Below are 15,723 nucleotides of genomic sequence, written 5' to 3'. Positions count from 1 at the left end.
TAATAATGTGAATAGTACTGAAAACCTTCAATAAAAAAAGTAAAAATGATTTCTGAAAAGATAACATTTAAACTTAAATTAATGAGATAAAAATTAACTTTAAATTTAAATCAACAGCATAAAAACTATAAAATCAATCTGTAAAGTGAGATTTAATTTTATTAATTCATGTTATATATAGCTTGGTTAAGTTTAAAACGAATGAAAAGGTGATTTTTGAGTGTTGATATTGATGTTGTGAACATTTATTTGAGTGAAATACTGGATTACATTGGTAGTAGCAATAGCAAGGTGGCATAGAGAGAAGAGTAGAGAAAATAATGGGGTGAGTGAGTGTTGTTGGTTTTGTAGGCAGAAAAGACAGTGAACATTTTCTTACTTATCATTGAATTGATTAAAAGGAAGGATGGACCCAATGCTTCACATGCATGCCCATAGTGTTGTCCAGTCCATTTCCAACTGTAATTTTACAAGTCTCATCATTTCATGAACAAAAACAAGTCAAAGTTTGAAATGGGTAATAAGGTATGTGTGTGTGGGTCACACATGCAACAGCCATGGCCTCTGTCTCCTTCCTCTATTACACACCAATAACCAATAACAAATGACCAATAACCTCTTTGGTTTTGCCTTTTAAGGGGAACAAACAAGCCCTCTTCTCTTTCTAAGATTCCCATCATAACATCTTTACATAATAACAAAACATGCATATCAACTGTAATGTAAAACCACACTCATAATCAATACAGTCAAATCAAAAACCATTGTGTTTGTGTCTCACTTCCTCAAACATGATGGGTGGTTAGGGTCTCAAACTTCCTATGCCTCTTTCAATTCCAATCCTTACTTTTTCTTTTCTTTTCCACGACCCCATATCCCATGCTTCCACTCCTTGTAGGTCCTCCTTCATCCTTTACTTTCTTCCTCCAAATCACACCACCCACGCGCTTTACCATTCTCTTTTCCTAACATTATTTCCACTCTTTATGTAACAATTACTATATGTATTCTTAAATTATTTCTTCATTCTTATAATAACTTTTTTATACTATAACTCGAAATGGCTAAACTAATGAGTATACACTCTTTTTAATCTAAGAGATCGAGGTTAAATCTTCTTCTATGAATATTTTTCAAAATTTCAAGCTAAAAAGGTCAAAGTTTTGTCTTTAATTTTCTTTACCGTTTCGATTGATCCGAATCTTAACGGGAGAAAACACTTTGATAATATTTTAATATTAATTAAAGTTATTGTTTATCTAAATATTGTAACAATAAATATGTAAAAGTAACTAATCATGTGAATATCAAACTTATATTTATAAATTTTGAGATAGACTTTTAATTAATGTTGACTTAATCACGATCTAAACCGTAATAATCTGACTTAAAATTAACATAATTATTCTTATTGCTAATTTTATCTATAATCCGACTATTGATTATCAATCGTTTTACATTAGATCAATAAGTACGTTCACCGCTCGATTAATGAAGAATGGTCATACTTTATACACACTTGAAAGAACAAATACAAAAATATGAAAAATGTTATCTAAATAAAAGATTGACAAAGACATAGTTAATGATAAGAGAAGAGTGTAAAGCAATGTTGTGAAATATATGTATAGAAGGAAGGCAAGGAGGGATAGAGGAGAAAGAGATAAAGAAGAAGGGCCGACAGAGAAAATTAGAAACGTGGAAGAGGAATACAAGGTCAACATATGTTAGATATTTTGGTACAGAAAAGTTAGAAGCAAAAGAGTGGACCGGTCCTTGGTACCAAAAAATTCAGTCCACTTCTTCCGATGCTAATGCAATGGTCTTCAATCAGGTGTACCTGATTCTGCTACTGCTGATGCTCTCTTCTACCTAAGTATGTGATGTATGAACAGTGTATTTTGTTGGGTGTAATGCATAATAATTAGTTCTGGAGCATTTGAAGAGCGGCAGAAAATGAGTTAGATTTGAAATAAAAAGGAAGCAGGTGGAGTAGAGTATAATATAAGAATAGTGAATGTGTGTTGATGAGTGGTGTTAATGCTAAAATGTGAACAGCACATTAGCATTGTGATTGGGTTACTTAGTTGCAAGTTGGAAGAGAAGAGAGCAGAGACACAGAAGAAGAACAGGTGTGTCTGAAGCAACAGTTGTTTTGCCTTGCCTTAAATGAGTTTGCAATTATATGCGGTACTATAGTTTTTTAGCTCACTTCTGAGCTTCACCATGTGACTTATGCCCCACCATTTCAATTTTCATGCCCCCACTAACATTAATTCATTTCTCCCTTTTCTACTGCTTCCTCCTCCATACTCACATTCTCCTTTAAGTAACCAATAAATGGATAAAAAATATATTTTAAATCTATTTTAATCTTACAATTTTTTCTTTATTATATATAATTATAAAATCATCTTATTTCCTTCTCAACATTTTTATAATTTTTACCATATTTAATAGTTTTCTATTACTTAAAAATTAAAATTTAAAATAATTTAAATATCTAGATAATACATATAGAATCGATCACTGTACAACTTTTTTTATTATCGGTTTTAATAATAATTTTGTTTCTATTTATAGGTTTTAGTAAAACACAATTTATTTGATTTTTAAAAAAATAGTAAATTATGAAATAAGACATTTTATAATTACTTATTATGTAAATTATGATTCTCATGATTGAATTTATTATTAATACATATTTATGTTTAAGGATAAATATTGTTTTGGGTAAGGTGTTCAACAAGTCTCTTATTCAAAACACTCAAAGTTGTTATGAAGGTCAGATAGACTTCCTCGTGCTTTGTTTTCTCTTTTTTTCTCTAAGTCGTTATCCAAGTTGCGTTGTTATTTATCTTTTTCTTTTCCAAGCCGTCTGGGAGGTACTTATTAAAAGTACGCTATGCTCAAGTCAATAACTTTGATATATTTCTACCTTTCTGTCAAATATATATATATATATATATATATATATATATATATATATATATATATATATTAAAATGTGATTATCTAAACGACTTTCATTATTTTATTAACTGTCAATTAATAATTATTATTATTATTGATTATCCTTTAACTATCTCAACGATTTACTGAATTGATAATTCGGTCCATTTCCATACGAGTACAAATATTACTTTTCTTTTTACTTTTTGAATAAATAAAACTAATTGAAGTTTTTTTATTTGGAACCATATGGTAGATTTAACTTCTGTTAGATTATTTGTAATTACATATTTACTATACCGACCAGATATATTAACCGTGAAAAAGAATATTTAATTAGGAACAATTATAGTATAATCCCGTATTGTTAGTTTTAATATTTCATGTTCTGTTAGGGTCTGATTTTTCACAAGTTATTCTGTTGTATAAGTTCAATTTTTTTATACAAAGAAAGGGTAAAAAAGAGTTTGATTAGAAAAAATGGAGTTTAATGGTTGGTCAGTTTTGGAATAAAAATATAGTTTGTGCAGAAAGATACGTCCATATCCAGTCTTCTTGATTCTTTTCCTTACTCTTCTCACAAAGGGACAAAAGTTTACGGTTTTCGGGTATCTTTGATAATTCATCATTGACAGAGAGCCTTTTCTTTTTAATTTTATTTTTTATCACATCTTATTCTTAATAGTTATAAAGACAATTATTTATAGTAAAAAATAATTATCAGTTATCGAAAATTCCTCACCTTCATAGTATTCTTTCAAATTTGAACCCTCTCTTGAATCTAATATATAGTGTTTTTACTGTATTTTTAAGATCAATTGATGTATTGTAAATTTTTAATTTTTTAAAATGTAGTAAAATTATTGTATTATAAATATACAAAGGGATAATACAAAAAAAAATCAATTTTCTCTAGTAGTCCATTTAACACGATTTCTTTTCTCATTAGATGATGATTTTTTTTTCATCCAGATAGTTTATTTTAAGATTGTATAAAATTCATAATAAACTATTTTCGTTGCTTTTAGAAATTTTAAAAAGTATAATAGATAGAGAAAAATAATATAGATCGCGATATGTTCTTATATGAAAGTACGTTAATTTAAAAAATTCATTATTTTGTTGCCATTTTTTTAATATATAGTTATCTATATATTATTTATATAAACGTGTAGGGATAATAAAACAATTATGTACAAATTTATCATTTAATCTTTTATTCTAAAAGTTATTGTATCTAAAATTTGATTTTGACTTACAATTAAAAAAGTACCACTTATTTATATTTTTTCCTGGTTTTTTTTTCAGATTACAATAGTATATGTTTGGAACAAACGAAACTTTATTTTTAATTTATTTTTCTATTTTAAAAAGAGTGAAAACATTACTACACTTTCTTTCAAAAATCTTAATTTAAACATTAACTAATGGAGGAAAGACTAGCTTGAATAAGAAAATTACTTTATGGTCAACTATAAGAATGTATTATTTAATGAATTACTAAGAATTCAAAGAAGGTTTCTTCAATCAGATGAAATACTCGATTAAAGGCTTTTTAATAATGAAGATTAAATTTAATTATGAACGTAATTATTTAGCTGAAAATATTTGTTTACACTGGAATAAATATACGTGGAAATGGTCCCATGCATGCACAGCTAATCTTCTGCAACTATTGCAAAGTTGACTTTCATGAACAATAACGATGAGAAAGTCAACCAACGCGTTCATTAATCCAACACGTGCGATTTCAATGGTCTTACAATAAACACACACGCCATGCATGCATATCTCATCAGCCCAAAAATTTGACGGCAAGATAGAGATATGAAAGAATGTGATGCATGTAGAGGAACATCTAACGGCAAACACGGAAAACAAAACATTAACATATTTGAAGCATCATTTAAGACTATAAAACAATTTAAATGTAAAACACATTTAATTTAATTTACTCACTTTGGTATGTATGGATAAAGAAAGGAGAGAAGGAGAAAAAGAATTAAAAATGAAAACAATAATTGTTGTTTAAACGCAATGATAAAAATTTTAAAAAAAAATTATTGATGTAAAATGATTTAATTAAATTTAAATTATTCATAAATTTATATATTTTCAATAAATTGTTTTATTAATTATTTTTTATTATTAAATGCTCATATTATTTAAATTTTTTGATTGAGTTTTTGCTATTTAATTTTTTTCCTAATTAATTAATTAGATATAAGTAAACAAAGAAAAATAAGTAAAAATCACAACCATTTTAAAAAAATAAAAAATAATAAAGACTCAATCTCAATTCAAAAATATATAATTTTTTTTAATATTTAATAAAATAATGTTAATAAAAACTTCATTTAAAATATGGAAATTTATTCAAGTAATTGTGTGTTAAAGTCAATTATTGTGTGTGAGGTTTTGTCTACTATTGTCGAGAGAAACATATCAAACATTGATTTTAAATATGTAGAGTGAAATTGTTAGAATTAATAATTACATTTAAAGTTCTTTTTAAAGTTTAAAACTCTTACAATTTTATCTTTAAAAGATATCTTACAAACTTTTTTGAAGAAAGAAAATATATTTAAATTATCTTTAATCTATGATGTGAAATTATTACATACAAGAAAACTCGTATAATTTGGAAACATGCATTATACAAACATAAGAGGAGTATAAGAGGAGACACATACATAACATGACACGTAATTGATATGTTATATTTCAAAAATGAAAGAAAATAACCAGTGTACTATGATAGTATAAAAAAGAAACCATGAAGCAGTAATAAGTTGTTGTATCCGATTAGAGTAAGTTTTGACAGAGTTGATATTTTTTTAGGTCAAGATGAAGATATTTTTGTGGTATATGATATGATATCATCGTATACTACTTAGTTGAAAAAACATGGAATAGTTCAACATTTTATCTAATTAGGAATGACAAAAAAATTCGTAAATATGGGTATTTGCGGATAAAATCTACGGCGGATAATTACTATCCGTACGTATTTACTATCCGCAGGTAACGGATAACAAGTATTTTAATATTGGCTTCTAAAAAGGTCGGATATGCATAGTATACTACTCGATCTGTGGTTACCCGTTACCTGCAAAAAATAAAAAATAATAATTTATATATATTTTTTATTAAATTTAACTAAAAATAAAATAAAATAATATTTTATTAGGTTAAATTTAATTAAAATTAAATTTTAATTAATATTTAATTTAACTTATATTATATTATATATATATATATATTTATTATAAATTTATTTAAATTTTATTTCATAAATATATAAAATATTTTTTTTAGTATCCACATATATTTTAAAATTCACAAATATTTTTTAAATGAATATTCGTACAAATAACGAATCGGGTAACAAATACAGATTTATCCGACACGTCCTCGACCCGTTAGAATCCCAGTCTCTAATGTTCTTCTTCCACTTGTTCTCTGCAAACTCAACACCAGGATCATCGTTGTGAAGAGCAAACACATTTCATCTTATGTAATAACGTCGAGCCATATGTCAACTAATTAATTATCTAATTGGACTAATATAAAAACTCAATTAATTGTATTATCAACTCAAAAACCATATAATACATATAAGGTAAATGTGTTAAACCAATCGTATTGTCATTTATTCATTATTGTTATTATTTTATAAATTTTACAAACCAAATTTTGCTTCGCATTCTATCATTAAATTTTTAATTTTCCGGAGTTTTGCCATTGTATTGACGTTAAAACACCGTCATTTTATAAAAGAATACGGTAAAATAACATCGAAATAAAATTGATATTTGAATTATACATTTCAAATATTAAAATAAAAATTGAAAATTTTGAATGTATGGAAACATTGGATAAAATTAAGGAGTTGCGGAAAGAAGAAGCAGACTAAAATCAAACACTACAAAGTATAAAAAAAAATATTTTTGACACATTTCTATCTTTATTTAACACATTATTTTTTACTTTTTCATTATAAAAATAATCTCAAATAAATATAGATATTCCTACTATTATTCTAAATTTTTTATGTCGAATCTTTAGACAGAAACATTATGGTAAAAGATCGTCATGTTTGCGGTAATTATGGTTCGAAATTTCATGTTAATAAAATATATAACTAAAAATTATAATATATAAATAAATGTAAAGTATTTCATAAGTTATTTTATAAAGATTCATAACTTAATACCTCTTTTCTCTCGAGAGAGGGAGAATGTTGAAATTGGTTCTACTTTTTTTTAAAATTTAAAAACAATCCCAATTTGTGAAAAATGAATCAAGTTAATCATTTTTTGTTACGGTGTTAAAATTTTAACGGTGCAACTGTCACTTGGACAAAACATAATGGGGTGTCCAGTTTTAGTGATTTTGTGGCTGTGTGAGGGTGAATGAGGTGCAAAATAAAAAATTAGACAAAAAAATTAAAATACGTGGCAGAGGTTAAGAAAAGAGGGATTTGGGTTAGAATGAAATCGATTTGGGATTAAACATTGGAGTGAAAGTGGTGTTCATGTTCTTATAATTTTTTGAATAGGTATATATATATATATATATATATATGCTTGAAGAACTATGGAAACGCATCTCAGTGGTGGTCGTAATCATGATAGCGGAAGTTTTTGTATATGAACTAAGCCAACCACCAAGACAATGCACCTTGCTTCATGGTTGCCACAATCCCAATTGAAGCAACAAATATGATCTGTAGTAGTACTTCTGTCACATTCAGGCTTTTGTATGCAGAATTGCAGCTCTTGCAGTTCACATAGGACCAGTACCTGTTCAAATTAAATAGTAACCAACAATCTCAAGAAGCCGCAGGGTAAGAAGGGCAAAGGAAGCACCTCCCCAACCCAAAAACAAGCATTCCAAAAGTTGTTTATGAAAAATGCACAAGAGAAACAGGGGAATCAACTATTTGATGCAATTTGTTTTTCCATCAACTATTCATGTGAATCTTGGCTAATTGACAGAGATTCACTAACCACATAACCTAAGACAAAGAATTGCTGAAACAATTGGAGAGCACCAAAGTCAAATGGGTACCCATTCGAAATGGTGAATAGGTACAAAAATTGGATGAACCAAACCTTAACTCCTCTTTTTTTTAACCTCTATCAAAAAAATCCGCACGTAATGTATATTTTTTCACAATTTTAACCTTTTTCACAATTTTAACCTCACACAGTCACATAAACTGGATACGTCATTATGTTTTGTTCAAAGTGACAACTTCATTGTTAAAATTTTGACGCAGTAACAAAAGAATTAACTTGACCCGTTTTTTCACAAATAAGAATATTTTTAACTTTTTAAAAAGATAAGATCAGTTTGAACACTCCCACTCTTTCGAAGGATTAAAAGAGATATTAAGCCTAAATTTAAAATCTATTAGCAGAATTATCGGTTACCATAATGATGATATCAATGAAACCAAATACATTTGAATTCTTATTATTTCTATGACCATGTACTTATACTATGGTTTATCCTTTTATGTTTTGGGGCTTTTACAAAGCTTTTATTTTGTCCAGGTAAAATCAGGAAGTTGACTTTTCTTCCTAGTATTACTAACTACACCCCATACCAAGACTTTTCCTGCACCTTCACGGCTGCCACAAAGAAGACGAGAGAGTTTGTTAGAAAGGAAATATTTCATGGAAATATATTCTTCAAATGGAAAGAAATTTCTTTTAGTACCTCCATAATTTCTATGGGTGAAAAAAAATTCAATTAGTCCATGTAATGAAAATATTTTAGATTGAATAATATAAGAATATATTTTAAACTATAAATCCAAAATTCAAAAATTTATTTTAAATTGGACAATCTAAATTATATTTTTAAATCTAGAAATGTATTATAAATTATATAATTCGAAAATATATTCTAGATTATACAATATGAAAACTTATTATAGATTATTACATAATTTACAGCTATATTTTGAAATTTACATGTTTTCAAAATTTCAAATTGTGCAATTCAAAAATGCACAGTAGATTATACAATTAAAATAAATTTATGAATCATGTTATAAAAAAATCTAGAATGTAATTTTATATTTGAAAATGTAAACTAAATGAACAAATATATAAATAATATAATTTATAATTTTTTTTTTGAATTTATAGATATATTGCATATTGTTCTGATTTTGCAATTCACAGATCTTAAAGTATGAGTATTGTAGAATTTTTAACATTCTCATGGAAATACAGGAAAAAAACCATTGGGTGGAAAAATCAATTTTCCACACAGACACAGAAATTTATTAACAAAGGCTCACGCATGCATCTAATTGGGCCGATATTTGTACAAACACACAGGAGCAAATAGGGCCCATATATAAAATTCTCACATGTGTTAATTCACTATATATTCAAACTACACAATCCAAAACGACAAGATTACACCAATTAAACAAACAAGCAGTCACTCATTTACAAAGAAAAAATGGCAAAGGAAAATTTTGTTGTAAAAAGACAGCATAAATGGGCAGACGAAAACCTTGTCAACTCATTGCAGCAAAACGTTCAGCGAAACCCCGAATAAAAGGCAGGGGGAGAAAAGGGAAAAAGAAACTCAATATTATTTCAAATCCTATCTTATATCCTGATGAAAGCAAGCTATGTTACTGTACAGTTGCAACCAGCTCTGGTAACCTGGTTCACTAGTGTACACTGTCCCTTCCTCCTGGTTGCCGATCAAATCATTGGTGTATGAATCTGTAAAACATGTAGTATGCAAAAGGTGAACATTTTGTATACAGTATACTAAAGTGGTAAAATCTGATGCGAAATTGTAAACAGAATAGGATTTCGTAATCTGCCTTTAGATGTCAATATTTTGCAACTATATGCATAAGACAGACTACAAGCGATATTGGCAAGCATGTCCGATATATGAAAAATAATCTTAAAATGGTTCCAAGATTTTGCTTCTTTAATCTGTATCGTGAATACCCACTTGGCAGTCGCATCTGTCAACATGATATATTCCTAAAACTCAGACTGCTACACAACTGAAGATTAAGCTTCGCATAAGACGGCCTCAATCATTGATGGCTTGAGTTTTGGTTTTGGTTTTTCTACAAAATCAAGCTTCATTTTTTGTATATGTATTATTTCTATGTTTTCAAACAAACACGTGGAACATAAAGAACCACGAAGCATACTGACGAGGTTTTGCAGAGACCAGCATAGTATGACCTCTGATGTATGATTAATGATCTTCCCATTCATCTGTTGCCTCACATAATAGTAGCGGAAACACTGTTTATGGGTTATTTCTTCTTCTTCTTTTCTAAATTGAATAGAATCTATAATTTTTTTTTTCCATATTATCCTTTCATTTCACCGTCTTTAAATCATACTTATACTCTATCCATACTTGTAACTGTATGATTAATCAATAAGCAATTACAAAAACCTACCAACTAAAGTTACACACTATTCCTTGAACAAGACTTCACTTTCTTTAAACGTGAGCTACGTGATAATTAATGCACACCACTTTCAGCATTAAATTCATACTTTCATCTCAATCTTTTTCATTCTTGAAAAGAACAGCAGCTACATTTCCAGATCCAACCATCAACTTGACTTTATTTGCTTTATTATCCAATGTAATGTCGTATTTGACATCAATCCCACCCACCCACCATTTTATTGTCAGCTATTTATTATTTCTTAATTTACATAAATATAGCCAATTAGAAAATAATCTTTTTTATTTGATACCTATTTAAGTCAACGAAAATTCACCTGTTTGAAGCTTCAGTCACTAAAGATATATCACTTGGTCAAACATTTTTCTCCATACTTAATATACTAAACGTGGGCAGGCACATAATTATCGTGGACAAATTTCCTTTTCTAAATTAGTCCGAAGTCCAAACAAAAAAAGAACAGAAAGTAATATGGATCAAAGTAATTTTAAAAAAGAAGACAGAAAGATGCTTTGATTTTTTGCCTAATGTTTTAGAAATAATTACTGACCTTATATACAGTCTCAAGCAACAGGTTGATCTAATTCTCTTATTCCAATCTGACGTAATTGTTGTAGGTGATCGGCTATTTCCCGCAATAAATTAAGTCCTTCTTCTCCATTGCTCGATAAGTTGATACTATGCTTAAGGAAACTCAAATCTGACTCAAGAACTTGCAACCTTCCGAGAAAGTCCGAAGCCAAACTATGATTAGAAGATAAATCATTATTCCCACAGAGCACAGGAGGGCTATGTCCATTGTACCCAAGTTCATCACTTTTCTTGCAAACTAGAGGTTCCTTGGATGAGGAATCATCACCCTTGTCATTTGAATTCAGTTTAAGTGAAGCAACAGATTTGTCCATTAGAATATTATTATCCAACTTCTCCAAGTTTTCCAGGGATTCATTTTCATCAATTTCTGAATTTATCCAATTGTCCCGAGATTGATGAATATTCAAGAATAAGTAAACTTGCTTCTCCAATTTCTCCAAACGTTGTGAAATATATAACCTTTCATCTTGAAACTCCAATGGTGAATTTTTTTCAGGTTGAATATTCTGTTTCTCCAGCAATATGGGTAGAACTTCAACTTTGTCAGATATATCAGTATTTTCAGTAACTGACTTTCCATGGATAATTTCATCCTTTTCAATGCAATGATCCAATCCAATCTCTTTCACCTTCATTTCAGAGTTTATCTCCACCATGTTTTCCGGCATTAATTCATCAGGGAACTTCTTACTATAAAACTCAAGCTTAGCTTGTAACTCTTCAATCTCTTTCTCCTTCTCAACTAAAAGGTCATTAGCTTTCTGCAAAGCTTCTGTTTCATACTCTGACTGCTCATCCATCATTCTTAAGTACTGCAAGGCTTCCATGTGCAACGTTGCCTTTTCTTCCTGCAGCCTAGTTATCATGGCTAAGGCTTGATTTGCAGCAACTGCTGAAGCATTTCTTTCTTCTTCCAGCTCTTTATACAGAGCATTCATAAGTTTCCTATCATGATCAACTTGTCTTTTTAGCCTGTCAACTGCACTTTCACCTTCAATTTCACTGACAATGCTTCCATCCAGAGACAACCCAGATTCATTTCGCTCAAGTGAAATCATCCTTTGAAGTATCTGCATTCCAGCAGAGTTAGAAACATCAGAATTCTTCACTTCATCACTGTTCATAGACAATCTTGGACTGATGATGTCATTAACAGATAGATCAGTCCCTCGAGTAGATGGAAATTGTGACAGCAACATCTTCAAATCTTCACTAATTCTTGTAGAATCCTTTCCAAGCCAATGTTCTACAAGCATGCCAGGTCTTCCTCTGTTACTGACTGCTAGCTTATAGGCATCGCCAAGATCTAGTAAATTGGGATTTTGCTGACCAATATCATTAGAAAAGGCAGTTGATTCTAAACCTGCTTCAGATGTTGTTGGCTTATCAACTGACTCAATTATTTCCTCATAGTCCGTGGTTATCGTTTGCTTAGATTTTAAACTCACTTCATGGGTTGTCAAATCATCTATAGCAAATGGTAAAAAAGTTTTCTGTCAGTTATTCATGGAACTTGCGAACTTCAAATAGTAAAAAATTAGGAGCCTATTAGGTTTCCTAAAATGTTTCCTGTTTTCATAAATACTTCCTAAAATATCATCTTGGTTTGACTTTGCTTCCTTTTAAATATTTGTATAGGAAAAAGTGACAACAACAAAATCTTATTTTCACTGTTTTCCATACAAGTCTTTGACAACGAGAAGCAAAGTAAAAATAAGAAGACATTTTGTAATGGTTACTTAAAATAGATAATGAATACAGAAAATGTTTTCTCAAATCAAATAGGCCTATATTTTTCAGCTATGAAAAATGTATGACTTTTTTATCATTTATAAAGATGATTTGGCTGTTAAGAACTAGCTTATTGTTTCTTTTCATCAACTTTCAGTAATGACTACAGTACACTCCTCCATCCTTCAGATCCAAGTCTTACATGGTATGTATAAAAGCAACTGCAGAAAAAAAACTTACAGTTTTCCTTCACCAGTTCAACGGGAACTCGTGTTTTATTTGATAATGCAGGGACTTCATCACAGGAAATAGGCTCAACTGCGGCAGGACTGACAGCATTTCTCTCAATCTGCTGTTGAGAATCAAATTCGGCCTGACCATTCCTAATCTCCAGTATTGCTGTTGTAGATTTACTGCCATGAGTATCTTTATTTTCTAATTGCATTCCTGGCTCAGATAATGCTGGTTGAAGTTCAGAAGAGGAAGTCCCGAGTTTCTCTGAAGCCAAATTCTCATTTAAATCAAGGATGGGAGGCTCCATATGTTCACATGGAACTTCTATATCTTTCTTGGAGTCATATGTACCCCTGACTGGTATGCTTGTACCACCATCATCAGATAAGGAAAGTTCCTGTTCAGACTCGGTATCAGAAGTAACCTTTAGTTCAGTGTAACCGACATGAGACAAAGGATCTGCCCGTTTATTTCTAAGGCGAGAACCTCTGCTAGATACAAATGATTTTGCTCTTCTTTTCTTGTGAAAATTGTTTCCCACAACATTTGATACATCAAACTCAACACCGCCAGACCCAATTGATTTGGTAATCACCGACCTTCGATCATAACATTTTAAAGACCACTGCTCATTACAACAAGAACAGAATTCTACACTCTCATTTTCACCAAGTAATGGATCCTGATCAAATCTGGACTCGGATCCCTCCCCTAATTTACCCACCAATAATCGGTAGGTTTCAGCATTAGATTTGTTGACGGTAGCGAAAGAAAAAAGGCAACTTTCACACATTCCTTGAACATTCACAAGCTTATCATGTGCACGACAAAGAACTACAGAAGAAATCTCCGTCTTATGACCACTGCAAATCAAGTCCCAATAATATCCCTTCCTCTCCTTGCCTAACACGTGATCAAGCCTAGAGCAGAACAAACACGGTGTTTGCAATTTGCAGTAACCAGCAAACTTTGTAATCACATAAGAAAAAGCAGCATCAATAAACAGTAAAAAGATCAGGAACCATTCAAGAAAAGCCGATGCCAAGGCCATAGTAACACTCGGGGAGAGCTTGCGGCACTCGGAAGACGAGATTCCCGCGGTAGCCATCATCCACCCTACTCAAGCGGCTTCAAAATTAGAAACTGATTTTTGCTTGAAAGTTCAACAGATCAAACTTTGACCTTCTTCCCGATATGATATAAATAATTGAAGGCAAAAAGGTCCGAACTGAATACATTCAAGAAGGAAATAAAATCAAAATCAGAAATACTCATCCAATAATCTGAAATTGAATAAACTTGCCAGCATAAACACGTTGCTTAAAACAAGATCAAACAATGAAAACAGAAGGAAGAAGTTGGATTCATATTAATTGAGATACTAAACTTAAATTAATGAATGAACATGTACTAAAAAACATTCCAGGTAAAACTAAAAAGAAAGGAATAAACTGAAACGTAAATCTTATTCATACCAATATCTGCATCAACAGGTAATCTAAGCAGATGAAACGTAATCGAAAATTTCAAAGTATAAGACAGTGAATTAAAGAGGAGTTATTAGAGGAACTGAAAACAATAATAGAAATAAAATGAGATGAAGAAAATGAAGGGAAATACCTTATGAAGATTATATTATTATAGTATATGATATGAAGGGAACTTTTGAGAGAGAGAAAAGAGAGTGAAATGAGATTAAGAGAATATTAGAAATTAAGAATGTGAGACACCGATCCAAACAAAGTAAACCAACTAACACAAAGGTTGAACTTTCCAACGGAAATCCACGCAATTTTCACCTTTTTTTTTCTTTTTGCGCAGAAAAGTAAAGAAAAAAATAAGAAGCCGACAAGGACAAAAAGGTCAACTGAGTCGTGAGTTTATGGCAAAGTAATTTGTAAACACCGAAAAATATGGAAAAAGATGAAATGAAAAAAAAAACTAACAAATTGACCATATTAATATATATTAAATATGTATTTAAAATCACAATTTTAGAAAAAATAAAATTCAAAACAGGTGATCTGTTTCACTATTCAAGTGTTGGTTGAATCAGACTAAGTCTAGTAATATTGAATCCAATTTAAGATTTTTTTATTAGGTCACAATGATTTTATGGAAATCCAACCAAAAGATAAGTATACTCCTACGATCAGACTTGCTACTTATTCTATAATCGTATTTATAAATTGAAAAAATATTTAAGAAATTGTTTCAATCTTTTCTATAGATATAAATTTATTAGATTTTAAGGTTTTTTTTTTTATAAAAATATGGTCCAACTTTTTTTCTCTAAAAAAAAAAGAAATTGATCCAAACAATAAAGTCTATATAATTCCAAGTTACAATAAGCGAAAAGCGTGAATATTTGATATTATTTGATTGAAAAATAGATGTTATGCTGAGCACTCTCCATCTTGTATTTGTCTTCTTCAACTTTCCAACCGACCATTAGTTGTGCTTCTTTATAAAAGTTTGTCACATTACAATTGATATTATTGTACTCTTTCTATCAATTTCGTATCATTACATTTATATTTCAAAATTATAAGCTTAAAATAATTTTGAAAAAAAAAAAGTGAATCAGTTTGTTTAAACTCAAAATTAATATTTGAGGGTGTTGCTCCCTCCACCACCACACCTTTCTCCCTCCACCTCCCCTTTAATATTTTTCCCCTGAGTAAAATTTTATTTTTAGGGTTATTATTTTTTAATTTTACCCCTTCATAATCTAT

At 29.7% G+C, this 15,723-nt stretch overlaps 1 protein-coding gene across 2 annotated transcripts; it reads right to left on the bottom strand.

The window, feature by feature from the left end:
- Positions 1 to 9,307: 9,307 nt before the first annotated feature.
- Positions 9,308 to 14,748, bottom strand: LOC124833880 (myosin-binding protein 1-like). Of its 2 annotated transcripts, none has more exons than XM_047308442.2 (4): positions 14,609 to 14,748; positions 12,995 to 14,216; positions 10,980 to 12,491; positions 9,308 to 9,707 (listed from the first exon to the last, which is right to left on the bottom strand). In XM_047308442.2, exons 2-3 carry the CDS (start codon positions 14,097 to 14,099, stop codon positions 10,993 to 10,995), a joined length of 2,604 nt encoding a protein of 867 aa, XP_047164398.1. In that variant the 5' UTR covers positions 14,100 to 14,216; positions 14,609 to 14,748; the 3' UTR covers positions 9,308 to 9,707; positions 10,980 to 10,992. The 2 variants fall into 2 exon arrangements, with proteins under 2 accessions (XP_047164398.1, XP_047164396.1); XM_047308440.2 differs by lacking the exon at positions 14,609 to 14,748 and adding an exon at positions 14,464 to 14,594.
- Positions 14,749 to 15,723: the final 975 nt, after the last annotated feature.

Source organism: Vigna umbellata, chromosome 5, assembly GCF_029865625.1.
Source record: "Vigna umbellata cultivar VRB3 chromosome 5, Vumbellata_1.0, whole genome shotgun sequence".
Taxonomy (NCBI): Eukaryota; Viridiplantae; Streptophyta; class Magnoliopsida; order Fabales; family Fabaceae; genus Vigna; species Vigna umbellata.
Note: the sequence above shows the minus strand (reverse complement) of the source record. Positions and strands in the feature narration are given on the sequence as shown.

Coding starts and splice junctions, on each gene's coding strand:
- LOC124833880 (XM_047308442.2), bottom strand. CDS start 14,099: ATGATGGCTACCGCGGGAATCTCGTCTTCCGAGTGCCGCAAGCTCTCC. Junction 12,492..12,994: donor TGAACTGGTGAAGGAAAACT/GTAAGTTTTTTT, acceptor CATTTGCTATAG/ATGATTTGACAACCCATGAA.